At 38.1% G+C, this 21,709-nt stretch overlaps 1 protein-coding gene across 1 annotated transcript; it reads left to right on the forward strand.

The window, feature by feature from the left end:
* The first annotated feature begins 1,015 nt into the window (after positions 1-1,015).
* INO80C (INO80 complex subunit C) lies at positions 1,016-19,739 on the forward strand. The gene is given in 5 exon segments (XM_010015337.1): positions 1,016-1,126; positions 9,942-10,049; positions 12,979-13,090; positions 14,774-14,841; positions 19,608-19,739. Coding segments are annotated over 5 exon segments (531 nt in total).
* The last annotated feature ends 1,970 nt before the right edge of the window (positions 19,740-21,709 follow it).

Below are 21,709 nucleotides of genomic sequence, written 5' to 3' on the forward strand. Positions count from 1 at the left end.
CCTGAATTACCTTATTTTCATCTAAATTAGAATTGCCACATCTTTATTTTGGCTCAGTCATCAGTTTTTTTCATTATCCAGTTAAATGTAGGTATCCATGGGATAATGCACCTACAGTTTTGCTGAGTTCAGGAGACCTGGTGTGCTATACAAAACTCAATGGTTGTGTTGAGTTTGCTAGGTGAAGGAAAGTGGATGTAGTAGTCAGGGCATGCCAGACTTTTTTTGTGCCATAGTACAAGACAAGCAGTAAAGATGACATTTGTAGTCTGAAGATTTCTAAAAGCGAAGGTATAGTTTATTTTCTTGTCCTCTTTTACTTTGGGGCATCCTATACAATTACTGCCCTCTGATATGTTATGCCTTTGATAACTTTTTGAAGGCTTGTAGAAAGAATAGTTTTATTCTGAGTTGCCTTAGAAGTGAAATATTCCATATGTCAGTGTACCTAATGTTTGTCTTTCTGACATTGTGTTTGGTCATGACAGTCTTAGGTACCTGTACAAAAATGGAAAAACCTTCCGAGTAACTTTCAGCTGCAGTGCTAAGCCTTTGCAGTACAACTGCCAGTATTAACTAATGCAGCATAGCAGCAGTAGGTGCAGTTAGCAGAAACATCATAGAAATAGAATTTTTATCTACTTAAAATGACAATCAAGACAGAAGGAAGTGTTAAAATTTGCAGACAATAGGAAAAATGCTGCAGAAAAGTTTTGTTTTCTGTATCAGTTTACCAGCTTGTAACATCCAAATGTAAAATTTGACTATTTTAATGTAGGTCTATTTTTCCTAAGAAAAATAGATAGGACTGCTGGAAGAAAGATACACGCTGTCTTCACTCAAAACTAATTGCTTTTCCTTGAAGAGATGTTTTTTATGTTCTTGTTTGTTACTGAAAAGTTGTTTCTTGTCAAAATGGGTAACATTTTACAGAATAATCTAGAGAGTCAGGAAACAGTAATTTTTGCAGCAGATAGCTTTTTGCTTTCCTTGTTTCTGGTTCAGTCACATTCAGATGAATGGACTTGGATCCTTCTCCTACCTTGGCTGAAGCCTGTTGTTCAGCAGAAGGATTTTAATACACTCCCTGAGCAGCATTACAATGTTAACAGCACACGAACATATTGTGATCCTCTGTTTTTTTCTCCAGAAATACTTTGACCTTAACTGTTCTATATCAAATGATGTATTTTGAACTTTAAGAAGCAGTTTAGCCAAAGTCCTTGACTGAACTGAATTTTTCTGATAGAGAAAGAAACATACTGGTAGTTTTTATAAAAATTCAGTTGTGATTTACTCTGGTTTTTTTTTTGCTGGTGTGCTTCCATCAATTTTCAGTCTTAAGGCCCATCGGTTTAGAAGTCTTTTTTTCTCTTGGGGAATCAAAATATTCTGTTAGCTGGGTTCAGTTTTACCCTTGGTGAAAGTAGGAACTAACATGCCATTCAGCTCATGAATTTGTCCAAGTTACAATTTTCTTAATAAAGAAAACTGTCAAACATTATAAACAAGGAATAGTCCCAGTCCACCAAACGAAATCTAAAAGGGAGAGATCCTTTGCAGTTATTTAAGCCGAAGGGAGTTTTGTGGCAAATGCAAATCAAACCAAGCTTTTCTGGGATAGTGAGAAGCTATTCACAGTAGCGTCCCAATTACATTTTATTTGAGGCTTTTCCCATAGAAAATAGTAATTTTTTTCCCCTTGAAATATCTGTAAGTTATAAAACTTTGTCTATCATAGTTTTTTTTTAAATGGAAAAACATGTTTGGCATCTGAAATCTCTTGAGAAGAAATCAAAGCTTTTTACTGAAGCTTGTTAGTATCTTTCTGTGTTTGAAAGTTTAATAATTTTGAAGAGAACAAAGCAAACTTGACGTTTTCTGGATTATTATTCTTTCTTTCTTAATTGAGCAGTACCAGTAAGAAGGGAGTTCCTGTGTCATGAAATTCCTAGGTCTTTTTCCCCTAGGTTTTCAAGAAATGTTTGAGAGCTGGGGAATGTAATTAAAATCTTATTCTCCCTTTGGCTGCATTTTTAATTTTGAATTCAAACCCTCACACAGCGTAATAGAGCTTTGCTTTAGGGTGTTTTATACCTCTATCAAAGTGTCTGAAGTAATTAGTATTTTATACATTTTGGTAAGTATTTTGCCACTGGATGCACCACTGCAGGTGAATGATAATGTTTGAAGCTCTGGCATTGACAGGACCCTAAATGAGAATGTCGCCTTTTAATCAAGAGCACTTGGAGTCTATGGTATTGAAATGCCCTACAGAGAACATAGAAAAGCCATCCATCACTTTGTGACAGTCCAATCTTTTAGTGCATGAGTAAAATTTTATTCAGCCTTTCTAAGGCAGTTGGAATGTAAGATGTTTTAACTCGCCTCGGAACAGCAGTGTAAAAGTTCGAAAGCACAACGTACAGATTGCTTTCCGGACATCATATGTGTCTTTATGCATTATCTTTATTTAGATTGCAATAGAAACATTTTCCATATCCTGCTTCAAACACTTTCACCCTCCCTGTAATACCCCCAACAGCTGAGATCATGTCTAAATTTTGGTCACAGATTTGGAGTTAATTTGCATAGTTGATTAACTTTTGATGCTCAGCAGAAATACTCAGCAAGTTAGAGGGAAATAGCTGCTGCCTTAGGAAGGGCAGATTTTGTAAGTCTCTCACAGAAAAGTAGTTTGACATGTGACTCAGAAGTCCTCTGGGGAATGCTTGGAAGAAGCTGAAGTACATTTAGTGACATGTACATGGAATTATAAGCTATTATTGTAATAATTCAGTGATCTATTTCAAGCTTTGTGTTGTTATGTTTGTTTTTAACAGCCCTCCATTGCCTTTCTGTATAAGTGAAAGCAGCAACAGCATTTGAGGACAATGTCATTTAAGCAAAAATATTTTTATGTTAGGCATTTGGGAGATTTACTTTTGATGTCAATGGAAGCAGAAACCTGTTCCAGGAACCGTGTCTTTTAAGATGAGTTGGCAATGATGAAACAATGAAATCCATTGACTTAAATGGATTTCCTCCCAATTTACACTGTATGCATGATTATCTTGCCCACCCTACTAGCTGCTTGAAATCAAGGAAATTGATCTGCACTGTATACTTAATACTTTTTTTCAGGTGGCTACTACTCGGGTTTTTTTGTTTAGTAAATAGAGTTTTTCAGTACGCTGTGGACATTTTGAAGCTGAAATAATTTTATTTTTTTTTTAATCCCAAAATAAGGTAGGGCCTTCCGTAAAGGGTGAACGTTCCTAAAATGCTACCATGTACCAGAGTTCTGAGAGAGAAAAGGCTGTGGAAATTGTGTTGGGCTTCATTTTAGTGAGTGGAAGGGGAGAAAAAGCTTTTTCCTACTGGATCCATGAACCAATAAAATGCAACCAAATGGGAAAGATGTGTTCATACATGTTACTGAATAAGTCTTTCCAGCAAACTTTTCTGTCACAGACATGGAGAAAGTTAATCTATTTCAAGAAGGTGCTATTTTTTCAGTCTTACCTCCTTACTGAGTCTTCAGTGAGTTTGCTTTCAGAAATACACTATGCTAATAACATTGGTGATGAGAAATTTTTTAGCCATCATTTTTGCTTGAGTTTAAGCATGTCTGAGTCTGACACCTTTCTATGTGAATTTTTCCCAGCAATGTGAAGAGCTGCATTTTTGTCTGCTAGAGTGGACATGTTCAAGTTGTAATGGCTCCTGTCATCATGCAAAGTTAAATGAATTAAATATTCAGAATGTGCAAGAGCCAGTGCCAGGCTTGTTATATGGTCAAAGCTAATATATTAATCAAATGGCTTAATATATGTTCCAGTATGAGCTGGGACTCTGTTAAAAAGCTGACATTCATAGTCTACTCCCAGTTTTGAAAAGTCTGCTTGTATCATCGCGGCTGTCATCTAGTGACATTCGTGCTCTGTTTCCACATGGCATTCTCACTCACTGTAATTGGCTGCTAGTGAAAATACAGGTATTATCCATCGATTTTATAAATTACCATTTTCTTCCCTGGCTGCATGCCAGAGGTTCATCAGGGTGTCACAGAACTTGTAGCAACTTCCTCAGCTTTTAGCTGTAAGTTGGTTATTGCTGCTTTAGGAGTAACCTACTACAGGAATAATTAGACATATACCATTAACGAGGCTGAGTTAAAACAACTGTGTCAATGAAATAAAGAATGTCGTTGTAGTATTATTGTGATTATGAAAATTAGCTGCCAAAAGTAAGTAAAAATAATTTAAACTAGTTACTGAATTTCACATACTAAAATTGGAGACAAGTGGGTACCTCAGCAAGCCAAACTGGGAGTTTGGGGCAAACTTATCACCAAGTGTGAAGGCTTGGCTTAGAACCAGACCCCTCTTCTTTCTTACTTTTCGATAGTGACATACAACCTCCTAGTCATCACTGTAACACAAAGCCAGACTATCAGAAATATTGAATGCAGAAGCAAAACCAAACCAAAAACCTGTGTATGTAGTCACCTTCATCTACAACTGCTGTACTCAATATGGTGTTAAAACTGACTACTGACTGATTTCCAGAAAACAAAATAGAGAAAATCAAGACTTACAGGATTGGTTTTGCTCCCTTAAACTAGAAACTCCCTTTCCAGTTCTTCCAGAATTTATTAGTGCATTTTAATTTTCCTTTACCAAAACACTGTTCAGTTTATCTTCTATTTTTAAATCCTGTTTTGCCATGTAAAACTGTAACATCTAGAAAAAATGGCTGCTGACAATCATAGTATACTTTCAGTGATGTGCAAATCCATTCTTCTTCTAAGCCATGACATGCATGCTATGCAGTGATAGGATGCCAGAAATGCACAAATTTACATCTTTGACTTTTCATATTTTTTTATGGTTTTGATACATTGTAAAATCCTATTAGTCTAAACAACAACAAAAAAAAGAATAATCATAGAACATAATCCAAAAGTAAATAGGTAAGAAATGATACTTCAGCATATCTTAGTTATTCAGTTATGCAGTTTTCATCCTTGCTGGGGGAAAAAAAAAATAACCAGAAAAAAAAAAAAAGGAATAATGATTCAGACAATCACTTTTATAGTATGCTAATTCAACCTGGTATTTAGTCCCATCACAGACACCCATCCCAAACCCCACAATGCTGATTCCACCTAGAAGTAGCCAAAACAAAGAATTCAGCTTCCATGGTCTACATGTTTTGCTTGTCCTCTCCCTAAACAAAACCAGACAGACGGAGCAATTTTTGGAAATCCTGTGAAGAGCGATACATCTGCGGTAGGGATTTTGGAACAGAATATATTTTAAAAAACTAATAGATCTACCAAAACCTAAGATTGAAAGCAGTATGTGCATAGGCAGCCTCCTAGTGTGTGTTTTCTCCCACCACAGACGGCATATACAGTAGGGTCCAAACTAGGCTCATTCCTGGGGTTTGGCTTTATTCAAAAGAAACCAGTGTTAAGGTAGCTAAGCTTTACATCAGGTCTCTTTTCCAGACTTGGCAGGTCTTACAACAAACCTCTTAGGACTCCCAAGTGTTTGCTGCAGGTCTTCACTCTCTCTCAAATTGTTGCTGTCTCCTAACCAAGTGAAGTCGTCAGCCAGCTTCCTCCCTTGGTGACTGTCACCCAGTCCTAGTAAATAACAGGGAGGACAGCATCCCACCCGCTGGGATGTGCTTAGTACATGGTCTTGGGAAATGAAATGCAAAAAAAGAAGCAGCTCCCATCACTATTGCTCCCGTCAATCCCAGGAGTGATAGAGGTTGCTGATCTGACACACTCTGGTTGTAGGTAAAATTCAGGTAAAGCACATAAACACAACTTTACAGAGGAAATAAAATTACACAAATGGTCCTATAAGAAGCCTTTGACCTGCTGTCTGCAGCTTTTAAAACATGTCATTCCAGTCAAGGCTGCTGTACACATGGCTAAATAGATTACTTGGGAGGAGGAGAACAGAGAGAGGTAACATGGGAAGATGGGAAGAGGTGGTAGCATGGACTTCTGTGGAGGTTAACAGCCAGAGGAAGGAAACGATGAATTTACTGATGGCTTAGCTGTAGTCTTTACTGTAGTGTTTTTATTGTTATTTGGGGTAAAACTAGCATAAACATATGTTGCTGTACTGAATTCACACTTTCATTTGCCAGTGCAGATGTACCCTGTAAATGTAAAGCCACTCCAAAGTCTTTGTTGTTACAATCTTCAACAGCCTATGGAGAAAAACAGATACTGCCTAGTGACTTTTGTAGCAGAAATTCCCTACAGCCCTGGTGACGTGAACCGCCATTTAAGAGACACAATTTAGTAATAAAGTGCACATGAAAAGCTGCTTCACTCTCTCTTTCCTTGTGGTGTTTACATTACAAGGTCAGTTAAAAGGAAACTTTAAAGAGGCTATCAGGAGTTTCATCCCATGGTTACACTTTCTTTATGGCCCTCCTGCAAAGCATTTGGGATTATCCTAGGACACTGGGAGTGAGGAAGTTAGCTAAGAGACTGGCTGGGTACAGAAAATGTTCTGGGGACTGGTTGTGAGTTGGGCAGGAAGGGGAAATTGCCCCACACGTGACCGGGGGTTACGGCACACATTGAGCTGAACATGTTCCCTGGTGACAGGCGCTTCCTCACTGTGCTCACGAAAACGCCATCACTTCACAGGACTACAAAGGGGAGTTGAGTTAATTCCTGTTTGTTTGCTCTGACACATGACAGTGAAGAATGAAATATCTTCCAAACTAAACAACCAAGCACATATGGGAGAGATTTGTTCACCTAATGTTAAAAAGCTAAATGTTACCTTTACTGTATGGCAACTGTTCACTGAGAAATCTTCTTTCAAGCTGTAAAGAGTGTTTTGTATTATCATTGTATTACTGACTTTCAGGGGTTTGCAGTACAAAGGTAGATCATATTGGTTAAAATTAATTTGGCATCTATTCTCCACCCCCTGCCCTTAAAAAACTTTCAAAAAACAAACCTGAAACATTAAATGGTGTTTCTTATGCTTTAAATCCTAGCATTTTAAAACACAGGCTGGACAGAGTTGTACACTGTCGAGACACTTTTGGTGTGTGGCTATAAAATCGCTGAGGATATCAGCTGAGACTCTGCAGGCTGCACGGAAAGAGCATTTCAAAGCTCTGTACTTGCCAGAGTTCACTCTGTGCAGTGGCACGTTATTCGGGAAGCAGTGCTTCTACTCCATTCTTTAATGTTTTTCCAGGAAGAAAAGCACATTAGCTGTATGTCTGTCTTCCATAGTGCTACTGCTAAAATCAGTTTTCATACAAGCGATGCTGAGTGAGGGAACTGGCATGGCTCTACAATATGTCTATATCTCAATTCCCAGCATTTAACTGGGATCATAGTATTCAGTCTTACTTGTTTCCCAGCCTGTCACAGGGCTCTCAAGTCATGGTATCAATTGCATACCACTATGGTATGCAAGCTGCTTTACAGTCGTGCACACCAGCCTGCACCTTTTGCCTTGAAGAGGAAACCACTGCTCTCAAATTGTCTATGACGGATCCAGAAGATGCTGCTGGCATTTTGTCTCAGTGGGACTGGAGGATGACTTGAATGTTCACGAGGCCCTGAAAAGCAGCAGCTGCTGCTCCGTGTCCTGCTGCCTCTGCCACTGTGCAAGGAATACTGGCACAAACAAAATCAGCATCTGGTCTGTAATGTGAGTTACGCCAGCTCTTAGCAGCACTAATACCTGAAATCCCTCAGGGGTTGGTCCGGAAAAGAAACAACGTGTAGAATTTTAATTCAGGAACTGTCCTGCCAGTAACAGTTCCTTACTTTCCTTTCCTATGTGCCAGCAAGATCAGTGCTGAATCCACACAGAAAAACCCACTGAAGACTATGAGTGGAATACGTCAGTGTAACCAGCTGCAGAAATCAAGGACTATATGTACAAGGAAGCTTCCTCCCCTTTACTGTTCAACTGTTTTCGTTTGCTCTCTCTCAAAAAACTAGGTGCTGTTTTGAGATGTTGTTGAAATGGTAGTCAAAACCTGTTTCATAAACAACAGAATACTTAGGAAGAGATCGCTGAAGGGACAAAAGTGGTAATTAATAAAAAACTGTAGGATTGGATTTAAAACTGACCAAATGGTACCAAATAAAAGGCAAGAATGCTTTGAAGAGTAACTGTAAGTGCTGCTTCCTCCACTTAGAGTTTTTATAGTGAAAATGAGCAGTATCAGAGATAATTTATTCATCAAAAATAGTCTCATATCTCAAGCTTCTCTTTCTCAAGATTGACTTTAATGTTTGCTGCTGAAATCCAAAGTGCTGGAAGCGTGCATGTACAAGAATGTAGTTTGAAACCTAGCAACTCATTGTACCAAGCCACTTTACCCAGGATTGCTGAAGGTATTTTCTCGCTCACTGTCACATAATGCACATATTTCTAAACATCCATCTGCATTTCTTCTGTTTCTTTGACAGCTGCTGCCTTTTAATGTTGTCCTCAGCAAGGAAAGAATTGAATTTAAGCTGCAGACTTCAATGTTGCTTCCACTGATGTTATTATGGTAGTATCCTCTGTACTATGAGTTTAGAGGACTGACTGTTGTTTTGAAAATAGATCATCATATATTTTATTTTAATAAGACTCTATAAATATGACTATTTTGCTTGAATACTTCTTTATACCATACTTGGAATATTTAAGACCTCTCTTTGCTGTGTTAAAAGCAGGCACTGTTGAATAACTGATGTATTTCCCCAAAGAAGAGTTCAGCTTGCCTAGTTTCTAATCCTGTAATTACTTATGTGTGTAGTTAAGAATACAAACACTTCCCTTGTAATCACACAGAGAAGAATATGCTGAATCATGGTCTTTGCTATATAGTCTCAGTTTCTAGAGGTACTCTCAGAATTCAGTAATAAGAATGGTCCTTTTTTTCTCCTACTTGAAAGAGTATTGTATCAACACAGAAGGAATTGCAGTGCACGTTTTCACAAGAAAACATACTTTTTTTGTTGTTCAAAGAATTATCTGTCTGAAGGTAAAGAAACATTTTAACCACCCATTTAGTAAATACTGATTTAGCTTTTAGCTAGGCTTTGTGTTATTCAAGAACAAAGAATCAAGGTATGAAATCCTATTGCCTGAACTGCCAAACTCAATGGCAAAATTCTCATTGGCTTCAGCATAGATCAGGATTTGACGAGGAACATTTATGTATGCCATCTAGGCCAGTTCTGGTAGTGTGGAGACTTACAAGGTGCTCACAAAATAAAAACCCACATAAACTCAGGCATGCAGAACTATCAGAAATTGGTTAGACCACCACACAACTTTTTTAGCTTCCCAGTCACACACCCCCCCCTTCCCTAACTGTTCTTCCTACTGAGTAAATAATCCACAAAGAAAAGCCTAGAAAACACCAACTAGTACCCATGTAGATTTTGTGAGGCTTGTATGTAAGATTAATATATATAATATTTTTTTTTCTCTCAATCCTCACTCAGGCATGATTGAAGCCAAGGATGGAGAATAAACTGATTAATCAATTGTTTCTTCAGAGCCTTGAAAACAACTTTCAAATAAGTTTTATATATTGCTATTAATGCTCTAATGTGGAACATTCTGAAATAGATCCAGCGTACATTTCTGCTGTTTCAGTTTCTTGCATTATGTAGAGATGGCTTTCATTCATACCGAAATAAACCCAATGCTGTTTTTACATAGTAGGCTTTGGCTATTCTATTCCCTTCCTCCCTTTATATGTCAGTTGTAAACTGCTTGGCAAATACTCTGTTTCATGCTTCCCCACTGCTGGTATACAACATTTTTAAAGATTCAAAAGAGTCAGGAAGGCTAAAAAGACAACAGGTAGGTAATACAGCAGATGACTGTCGCCAGTTAGACTTGCTCAGAGTAACAAGTATTTCTTTTCTTCAGAGTGCAGGTGGAGAGGCCATGAATGAAAAATTTCTGAACACAGACTCCAGCACAGGATCAGTGGAAACAACCATCAAGCCGTTACCATTTAAAGATCCAAACTTCATTGTAAGTATGTTATTGTAACAACTTGAAATACTAAACTATTCAAACATTAACTAGGTTTCTATTTAACCATATTGCTAATGTAAATATTGAGTAAGTCAGCTTAACAGCCAAATAAAGGGTTGACAGTTTTTAAGAAATTCACCCCAAGCCCATGCCACACTATGGTCCAAAATGCACACTGTATTATGTCCTGAAAATGGTACTGGTCCAGAGGCAGAACTATTATATTAAATTCTGGAGCAGAGTCGGAAAACCTGCTAGGTCAAGGTAAGTGCAGAAGTTTTGTGGTGTGGTATCTCACGAACTAGCACAACTACAGTGGAACAATTAATACTGCTGCAAATGTAGGAATCCCATCTCCCAGTTCCTAGCCAAGACAGGCTGCAATGCAAATTGAAATCAGCCAGAGAGTCATTAGCAACTGGCATTTTGCTCCTCTCCTGGTCCCTGAAACTCTTAACCGATCTGTGGTGTCTGTTCTTCCAGTAATTGCTAGATTTAGAAGCAAAGGCTCCGTGCTCCCCAGAAGCCCAGCCTGCTGGCATTCAGAAGTCATGTAAACTCTGACAGCTGATGAAGTACAGGCTGCTAAAACACACTGAGCTTTAAATTGCGGGAGAAGGTGAAGGAAGACTACCGCTAGTAATACTGTCACTGCTGGGTTTTTTTAATATCTTTTTATCTCACTGTGCCAAGGCCAACTCATTGGCACACTGTATAAATGCTTTCTAGACAAGCAAACTTCTCAGACTGCTGGTCCTAAGCCAGTACTTAGAAAGAAAGATTTTATCCCAGATTTCATTCTGTATGAATAAGATACACTATCCCACAGCAAAAAACCTGAGTAATCAGGCATCACACAGCTCACTAAGCACAGGTTTGGCAGGGGATATAAAATTAATCTCTGACTTGGAAGTTGTCTTCTATCTGCTTTGCAGATGACTTCGGTTGCAAGAGGGGCATTCAAACAACCATATGTTTTGCTCACTCAAATGCTCCAGTGAGTACTAGTGTCTTTGAGAAATGGGGCTTATTGGAAAAGCTGCATTTGTGCCCAGAGGCATTCCATGTAGCTTCCATAAGGGATTTAAATAGCCATGAGGCCTTGCACTTCTGTTCTTAGAGGGATGTCACCATTTCCAAAGAGGCAATATTAATGTCTGCATGCTTGAAATAATAATGAATGTATAGGGCCTTTGGCAACTGCTGCAGAAATAATAGACAGTTACAATAAAAACATGAAATTGTCCTCTCCAGTACTGTAACTAATTTGAGAAGAAATATATTGAGTTTTAACTAGCTTTTTGTCAGTATGAACTGGCGGTAACAATTTGGATGATGTTTTGCGTTCTGCTGGCCTAACTTGCCTTTAAAGGAAGGAAATAAATCACATAATGTTTATCTCATAAATATACCCAATTTTGAACCACTGCAGAGGATAGACTTAAAAGCAGAGAAGGAGAAAGAAATGACCACCTTCTAACCTGAATGGAATTTGCATCCCTTGGCAGTGGGGATGGGGAAGAAGAACATCTGACTATTGTGCAGAGCAATGAATAGCTCCACATAGTTCCAGCTTTCCCTGAACTTCCCTAGTGTAGAGGTTGCTTGGTTCATTTGTGCTTGGCAGTCATTTCCCTTTGACTGTAGGTATGTGAGGTGATACCCAGTTCCTAGGAGGCATAAGTTCATATGAACCCAATAGTTGCTTTTGATAAACCAGATCACTAAAAAAAAATAAAAAATTATTATGCAATGATTTGGGGGAAAATTCATGTAATGAATTTGAATTACTAATGTGGTGTTACATCTATTTTCATCTCATATTCCAGCAATCTTTATTTTACAATGATCTCTAGATTACTAAGGTGTTACCCTCAGAGCAAACATTTGCATGTACTTTCTACACTGGATATCCATTGCCAAAACCCAGTATATCATCAGCTCATGAGCTTTTCTGAGTAAATCTTAACATCTACAGAAAAAAAAGCTTTCTCATTGAATTCTTCCTTCTATCATTCTCAGCAATTGAACAAGCTAATTTATAAACCAATCACAGCAGAAGTGTTTTTGCAGAACTTTGCTGAGTTCTGATAAGACTGATGTGGCAGGTGGTAATTATTAACAGAAATAACAACAACTCCCCAGATGTAAGAACATTTTCTTTTCTGAACTAAAGCTTTAAATCCGTGTCCTTTGATCATTTAGAAGTAGTACAGTATGTTGTGCAGCTTCTGTCTCTGGAGGGACATAAATAAATTACTCTGTAGCAATCACATTTGATAACTGAAACTACTATTATAGTACCTGTGGCAAGCTTTCCATTAGTGTACCTTTCAAAATGCAAAATTATCTTGGCAGCCAACATTCTATTTATTACTCCTTTTCTATTCCTCTGTCTTCTATCCTTTGAAAGAAAAATCAAATTTCCCAAAACTTTCTCATAATACTCATTACATTTTGCAAGATCCATTGTGTAGTTGTGTTTTCTACAGTCACTGATAATCTGTAAAAGAGCTACAGCTGCCTCTGTAATATGCCATAAAAAGGAGAGAGAAAATTTAGCCGTGTAATCACAACTTTAGACACAACTTCATAGTAATAAGTTCCAATAACATGGGAAGTACATACAGAATCCTGTAATCTCAGGCTAAACGTAATTGCATTGATTTTCTATTTCCATGTAAAATGCAGATTTTCATTTCCTTCAGTTAATCGTAAGCATAGTAGCTTTGACACAGTCCAAAAAGCTTTGTTTTTCTTGCAGCCAGGATTAAAGTGTACAGCCTGCTGATGAAATAAGTGAGGATAACAAATGGTTCACGACAAGATAAGACATATCAGAAAGACTGTGAAATAGAAGTGTCATGCTCTGAAATAGCATTCTTAATTTATTTTTTTTCTCTAAACACCGTATCTTTAATTCTAGCACTCTGGCATTGGTGGAGCAGCAGCTGGCAAGAAGAACAGAACTTGGAAGAACCTAAAACAAATTCTTGCTTCTGAAAGGGCATTGCCATGGCAACTAAATGATCCTAGCTGTAAGCTGCTTAGATGCTTTGCATGTATTTATAAATAATAAAATCCACACAAATAACTTTCTTTAAAACAAACCTAAATTGTTTCATCAGTGCATACAGTATCCTGCTTGAACGGGGTCCAGTAGTACATTTAAGACTAATCTAATCACACTCATCAGCCCTAAGTGGAAAGTAGGGGGAGGCAAATAATTTGGAGTATTGTGACAAAGTTCAAATACATTCAGGGAGAGTTTAATAAAGGGAATGTATTTATCCAAAGCAGGTCAGAAACTTCTTATTCCCATCAGGTTTTGGTCACCTCTTTACTGCTGAGGAGCCTTCTCCTCTGCATTCTAGCCCAGTTATCTTCTAATGGGTGACTGATGCTTGATTAACTGTATTTGAAGTATTTTCAGATAGATTCTGCTAAGCCACATACCTGCAATAGCTTAGACTTCAGCCCAAGGTTCCTATCCAGCTCCTTAGCCTAGATTCTTGGGAGACTTAAATCCTACATCCCCTATTCAGTTTAGCACAGCTGAAACTACGCTACTAGCAATCCTGATTAGCAGTTGTAGCTGGTGCACATCCACAGCAGTAGAGTTACAGCAGTGGTCTTAATCTAGATAAACTTCAAGTCTACTCATAAAGTAGGATACGACTGAACATCGCTTAGAGGCAGAGCGTGATCCTCAGATTCTACTTGAGCAAGTGGAGGCATTTCAGAATTGAGCATATGCATACACTTTTTGTCAGACTTGGTGCTTTATCCAAAAATAGCTTGCCATTTTTTGAAGTGTTTTAGACACAACTGTTACAGAAAAATGCAAGCTACTGTGTGTTCCTGGTTATTGTAACTGACAATCTGCTGACGTTGCTATTTCTATTACGTTCTGTTTGCAACTATCAATTTACAGGATTTTTAAGAAGGAGGGAAAAGAAATTCAGTTGCATATTTAAAACCAGCTGTCTGTGGCATTAGTGTCTTTTGAATTATGAGATGATGAGTTAGAAATTTGATATGCATGGAGCATTTGAGTTGATCATAGCATCTGAATGAGGTGCAAGAGAGATCAGGAAGGAGGAAAGAAATGAATCAGGTACAAGATATTTTTGTAAACATCCAAAATGGTGATTTAACTACTTAAACATACCAAATGTATCCTAAAATAGTTTATGAATGAGAGTTGCTATCTAAAGGGCACCAAAGAACAGTAATTTCCATCATTTAATTTAAACATTCAGACAATTTTCTAGGTCATTGGCTGGGCTTAAAGTGGTACATGCTTAAAGACTTAACTAACTGATTTAAAAGATTACTTCGCTTTTCTGGATTATGGTATTTCAGAGCTGCAATCTTGAGCAATGTTTTGTGGCCGTAACATACAGAATGCATTTGATAATGGCTATTCTTTGCAAATAACTGACTGCAAGGAATTCGTTGAGACTGAAATCAGCACATTTCAAATAGGGGAAGGCAGTTCTGCTTATTAAACTTGTATTTAGACAGGTGAGCAGAACCAGGCTGTTCTGTACAGTGCCAACAGGCTAAATATTTTCTGCTTCATGTTTCTTTGCCTTAGTGTTGCTAGTTAATGGAGACTTCAGAACTTTTAAAGAATTATTGTTACCTATTTACACTGGTTTGGGTTATGTTTCAAAATATATGTAACACACTGAATTTATCCCTTTGTTTCTCTTTAGATTTTAATATTGATGCTCCTCCTTCCTTCAAACCTGCCAAGAAATACTCAGACATTTCAGGACTTCCGGTAAGTATTTTGTTTTTCTCTTCAAAATTGGCATCTCACTTTCCACAATGAAATAAAGCTGGTGCTTGCTTTTGTAAAAGATATACTTGTTGAGTATCCTATTCAGCCTTGTGCTTAATAGCTGTCCAGTGATTTAGGACCAAACCCCAAATACTGTTGCTATATTGCAAAATCCTTTGGTTGTTAATACATGTCAGGACAGATTAAATCCCTATTCCTGCCAGGTGGCTTCTGTCACACCATGTTCCCAGCTGTAGAGTCTGAATTGATCCCCATCATTTCTGATTCTTTAGATTGTTACAGGGAAAGCTGGTAGCCCAGTCTCCATGACTGCTAACTTTGTCGAGCTTTAACCACACAGACGGAAACTCTCCATGCTGAGAGTTTTGCCTGAGGCTGATTTATTTCATTGTATCCTTTAGAAAAAAGTTTTAAAAAGATGGCTCAGCAATTTCCAAACATGAGATGAGGCAAAATCATATTGATTGGCCCAGGTTAAAAATCCCCCAACCACTTGTTGTCATTGCTCTCAAACTTTTCCTCAAACAAATCAGCCTGAGACAGACACTTGGCATGGACTTTTAAGAATGTCAAATACCCCCATGCTTCAGAGCTGGAACTTGGATTTTGGCAGATGTATAGCCTGTGTGTCACAGATGGGCTTTTTTACATGGTTTTGTTAAAGAAAAGAAAAAAATAAAAGGAAAAAAAATAAAAATAAAAAGAAACCAACCCACATTTGACTTAGGTACGGTTTGCACATGCTTCAAAAGTCTCGGTAGTTACAATTTGGCACCTGAATTCCCCAAAGATTCTGTTGGCACAGAACAGGAGTAAAGTCATTGAATTCTGCCCAACAAAAGTTTTGTATCTGCTGCAGACACTGTTCCTATGTGACATGAATAATTTAAAGAATACTTAAAACAAAACAGGTGTCGGTAACAGCATATCTTTTCACTTTTCACCCTCAGCCCCCAGTGATGCATTTTGTAGAATCCTATGCTTGTATTACAATTGAAATGAATGGGAATGTTGTATTTTGGACTATAAAAAGGGTTAAGTAATAGTTACACTAAATAACCCCAATAATGAAAACTTTGTCATGTCAAAGAGTGTTAGACAGAATTTCTGGGTCTCTTCCCACAATTTAATATGTTTTTCACATATAGGGCACTAGCCCACCTCACAGGCTTGATGTCATCTCATAGAGATGCTTATAGATGTACACATTTGTTATGTTGATGCAGGTTAACACAACACCTTGCATTCTGTGCACTGAATTAGGTGAAAGTCTCTTAGGGAAAAAAAAAATAGGATGAGCACTTAATTAAGGACTGGCTTATAGTGGATACACAGTGGGTACACAGTGCAAGGCATAAAGAATGGCTATAGCGCCAACTACAATCCTGCACATCATAGCATTTGAGTTCTTCATCTGTAGCATATGTTTTCTTTGACTTCTTTATTTTTCAAGTTACTCATTTAAATAAGGCACCTAAGGAGGTGGCGTATTTCCAGCCTGTGCCTTTGAGCATGATTTGGAAATGGAGTGGGTTGCTCGGATTGAAGCTGCTAACCCTTGGTGTTCAAGAGGGAAAGGAAAAGCAACATCTCGCTTGCAGATGAACTGGCAGACAGCAAATGGAAGATACTGCTCAAAAACTCAGGGAAAGTAATTCTCTACAGCCAGGCAGACTTACAGTCTTGTATTCTTAGGATCCTCTTGCTTTGATGTAATAGCAGCTTGTTTTCAAACTAGGAGCAGGGGTCAGCTAATAAGGAAACTTGCCTAAGTACCCCTACTCTATAGGATGCAATGGATGGAGGAAAAGAGATTAGGTGGTGTCATGGTTTAAGCATGTGAAATAACAAGCAGATTTCACCAAAACAGCAAAAATTCCATAGTGGGTCACTTAATGATGTTCGTCTGTTTCCTGTCCTCTCAGAGTTGCTTTGCAAGTATTAGTGGCATTCAACCCAGATATTACTAGAATTGCTGCAGTATCTGTGACCCATGAGGTGTTTATGTGGGGCAGAAAGCATAAGTCCCTTTCTCTGCCTCATCTCCAAGGAACCAAATAATGCTTTCCAGCATTGCCTTTTGATGCATTTCAAAACTAGCCAGCCCTTTCACCTAGCACAATGATGGTGCAGGTAGGTTATAGATGTGAGTGAAGACCGTGTCCCTGCCAGCTAAGGTTCAGTTTAGCCAAAAGAAATAAGAGTCGTCTTCTCAGTTCCTCAGTCTTTCTTTATCAGCTCCTCCTTTCCATCAGTGATTTATGTACTCTGAACTACTCTAGTTCAGTATAAATACTCTCCATATGAGTCCATTCAGTGCTGCTTTTGTTTCCTTTTTTGTCTTTCCATTTTTTTTCCCCCCTTTAATTTTCCGTCCTCTAATTGCATTGTGATTCAAGTTTCCTATTTTACCTGGCCTGAAAGGTTTCTCCAGACTGTGATAAAAATACCATGTTTAAAAAAGATCTTTTTTGTTAAGATAACTGAGACAGCATGTCCTTTAAATTTCTAAACTGGAAATGTTTCATAAGAAGCACTAAATATACTTTCAAGCTAATTCCCTAGCAGGAAGATCTGTGGGGTAGTAGAATATTTTGGAAATCTAGTGTAAGAAAAACATCCCTTTATTTTTATGTAAAATCTGAAAGGATTTGTGTAAGAATATATTTTCTGTGGGAATGCTGGATTCCCCATGGGTGAAAAAAAAAGTAAAATAAATTCCTTAGCATTACCTAATATTGGAAGAATGAAATGGTCTAGCAGGCACAAATAAAGGGAAGTGTATTAAAACGTTCTTGTCAGTATACCCATAGTTATATTAAACCCCACAATTAAATTCTACTGATCCTTTTCTTTTCCTGTGTGTAACACAGCTGGAATTAAATTTACCAATAGTCTGAGCAGAGCTGCTGGTTTATATTTGTAAGGCAACCTAGAATTCAAAAGCTATTATCTACTATATTGACAATGCAAAATAGAACTATGTTTTCAAAACTTGCAAGATGAACATTCAGATATTTTAACATGCAAACGAGAGTAATTTATTGTAAAGCAGATAAAAAAACCCCAAGCAAACATTCAGATGTTTATATTTCTCTTCCTTTTTTTGAAATTGGATCAGCCTGGTTACTATAGAAACAGATCAAGAAAACTTATTTATTGTATTTGGAGAGCATGTATCTGTGGCCTTTGGCTTAGCTTCTAAACGTGACAGAGTTTTTTTTTCTTTGCAAAATCACCTCACTTCACTTTTCTAATCTGTTGTGATTATTGCTGAAGTAGCAGTAAAGTTTGTTTTTAGGCTGAAGTCATGGCATAAATGAGTAGTCAGGCATGTGCAAACAGTACAGCCCAATATGAAGTATCAGAATGGTGAAGAGTTCTGCCGTAGTATTTTTCACCTTGATTTATGTGCAATACAAATTGCAGATATTGCTTGGCTGGTTTATTACAGATTCGTGCACATTTGAACAGCAGTCTACTTGGTTAGGTTTTTCTTCCAAGAGGGCAGAATTAAAGTGTGAAATAAAAATAAATTTATACATGAATTTATACATGGTAACATGAAGTTACCACCAGGGATAAATTTACTCCTAATGTCCTAACTTTGTTTGAAAATTAATTGTTGGCTTGACTGTTAGCTCACTACAGTTATTTAACCTTGCAGCATTTCTTTGTAAAGAAACAAGCTACAAATAACACTTAATTTGCTGCTAACTCTTATCAGGGCAGATGATTAACTGGATTGTTACCATGGTCAACAGATCCTTTCCAACATAAAAGTGGTAGAGGGCTCTGCACTTAGGAGGGGAATGCTCTGGCTCTTCCTGGCCTTTTCTTTTTTAGTAGCAATGTCTTAAGGGATATCAACTGCTTGTGCCTTTCAGCTTGCCACCATGTCCTGATAAAGAAAGTTACAGAAGAACACTTCTAGAGCCTTGTCAGGCACTTGGTAATCCAGTGCTGAACAGGCAGCGATTGTCCTGAAGGCTGAAGGTGGAGAGGCAATACTCTGAAGCTGCCTTCTTCTAGCCCAGCCTTCTGTTCTGCCCCTGAGCTCTAGGTTTCTGTAGCAACATGGAAGGGGAGAGGATGAAGGAAACTGGCACTGCTTCCAGGCACCCTGGGTCCAAATATAGCAGGGGATACAAACGTAGCCCAGGGTTAGCTGGCCAGGCTGCTATTCTGAAAGCAGGCTTCTGTAGCAAAGCACAGAACAGAGTTCAAATTTCTTATCAGTTCAGTCACAGAACCATAAGCTGAGACTCCCTTGCTTTAACAGCCACTTTAAAGTAAATTAAAAGCTAAGTTGTATGCAGGAAGAGAAAACCAGTCCAAAGCTATCAGAGCACCCATAATTCAGCCTCTTTGTGGGTAATTTATTGGCAGCAGCCTGACTCTTTGGAGAGCTGCCTTGAGAGAGACTGCACAAGGCACAGGGTTGCTAGGGTGAGTTTAGAAAGTTGAGGAATTTCTTTTGCACAGTGTTTTGTATGAAACTATTTTGGCTCTCTGTTATGTTTAATGCATTTCTAATGTGATTTTATAGGGGTCTGTTAACGTCTCTTAAATTCTGACATGAGGAGAAAGACACAAGTATGAACCCTTAGTCACATGGTAGAACAGCAGTGCTGTTACTGGGAAAAGAAACTCACTATTTTGTAGTCTTGTAATTAGACACTTTTTTTAGCATTCTGTTTTGAGACATCATTTGAATAGTGCCTCTGCCATTGTTTCTTTTTCAGGCAAATTACACAGATCCCCAGAGCAAGCTGAGATTTAGTACTATTGAAGAATTTGCCTATATTCGGATGCTCCCTTCAGATGTGGTTACAGGATACCTGGCTCTAAGGAAAGCAACAAGTATTGTTTCCTGAAAAGACCAAGTATTGTTGTATATTGCTTGTGAACAGTGCTAATTTTGAGAATCATGGTGGAAACTGACTGTGGGACTGAGGTTCCTTAAAAAACTATCCATGGATTTTTACATCTGGAAGTACTACATACGTGGACTTGAAGAACATATGGATTTAATTTTGATAAATGCTGATATTTGTTAGTTTGCCGATTTGTAAGCAATTTGGTTTGGTGAACAGAATAACTTAGACCTTAAGGGTATGTATCTGCAACATAATGTCTGAGTTATATTAATTTCTGTAGAGATGGGATTTCATCTCCACCCTGTATATTTTATGTACTGCTCTGGCTTAGAAGAAACAGTCATTTGAGTTAAGGAAAAGGTATCAAGATATCCCAACTTCTAAACCTGCCTTGCCAAATATGCTTGCCACTTGGCCGTGAAAAGGGTTGTCCCATTTGTAAAATAAAGCTAAAGAAGTATTTAGTAAGTGATGCTATTGTGATGACTCTTCATGGTACTGAGCACTGTGGAAATGAACAGCTTCACCAAATATTTGCATTTAAGAAGTGTCAGCATAAATAAAGCTGGACTCAAACTTGTTTTTAAAATATCCTAACGAATATGCTTAACCAGGTAACTCTTTAATTGTGACACTTTGTAGTTTTTGGGTGCTTCATTTCATAACTTGACTATTCTTCTACCTTTCATAGTCAGTAGAGTATTAGTGTGTTAGTACAAAAAAAAGTACCAATGCCCCAGAGTTATTAAAAAAGATGCTAAAAAAAGCAGGAATTCCACTGTCCAGTGGCATTCTGACACCCAGATGGTCTTCAGCAAGGAAAGACCTCCTAGTCAGGACATTGACCTTTGCACCACGAGGTACTAGAAGAATAACAGCAACTGAATGCTGTTACCCTTTAGAGGAAGGAGGCTGAAGGGGAGTCTTGACTGTTGCTGAGTGGGGCTGACAAGTACATGCGAGCATCAGAATGACCATGATTTCCTGAAACTAAGCCTAGGGGCAAGGGGGCAGAGGGTTTGCTGCCCATTCTTTCGTCTTGTCGTCTTTCATATGAAAAACTGCTGATTTGTTTTCTTCCCACTTTTGTATCTTTGTTACAGTCTTAGACTCTTTGTTTTAATCTGGACTCCAAGTTCAGGCTCAGCCACCCCTGTCCTCCAACCACACAGCCTTCACACCCATACTCCACCAACTGCCCTGTAGCTGTGGCACTTGCCTCTCTTATCTCTCTGAGCCGGTGGCTGTTATTCAGAAAAGCTGCTAGGCAAGTTACCACTTGCTGTGGGAATGCTTTCTTCCCATGTGCAAAATTGCCAAGGTGAAGACTTATCCCATAGCTTGTTAGTCCTGGACTGCCCAGGTCACTGAGGAGGTGAGGCACTGATCACGGGACAGCACTCCTGTCTCACCCAGGCTCCGTCATGGACATCGGGATCTTGTTCAAGGCCCCTCTTCTCTCTTGGTTGCACAAGCAGGATGCAGTGGTAACTAGTTAGTGTCTAAGCTACACTTTGAATGTGCTTTTCTACAGATGTAACTATTAGAACAGATTTTTTTTTTTTCCTCATTGAAAGAAAAAAATATGCAGAGTGTTATTAATGGTAGTTTAATTTCAATTCCAAAACAGGAAAAAACAATAATGGGACACATTGTTTAATGAAAGTCTGTGGGACTCATTCCTCAGTTTTTGTGATCTAATATTTACAAAACCAAAGTAATTTAAAAAGTGTTTGACATGCTTACAATAGATCCTTCAAAGCCCTGGATACCAGATAATGCTACAACTGTATCACAGAACAAAAAAGAATAAGACAGGATATCTCTCTTCATGCCAGTAAGCATCCAAGCCACATTCTCTTTGCATCCGAGTTTTAGAATGGATGTTTTTAACTTACTTTACGTACTGAAGATGTGTTTATGAGATAAGCTTAACATTGATAAGAAAAGAAAACACGTAGAACTAC

The sequence above is a fragment of the Nestor notabilis genome, unplaced genomic scaffold (assembly GCF_000696875.1).
Source record: "Nestor notabilis isolate BGI_N333 unplaced genomic scaffold, ASM69687v1 scaffold31395, whole genome shotgun sequence".
NCBI lineage: Eukaryota > Metazoa > Chordata > Aves > Psittaciformes > Psittacidae > Nestor > Nestor notabilis.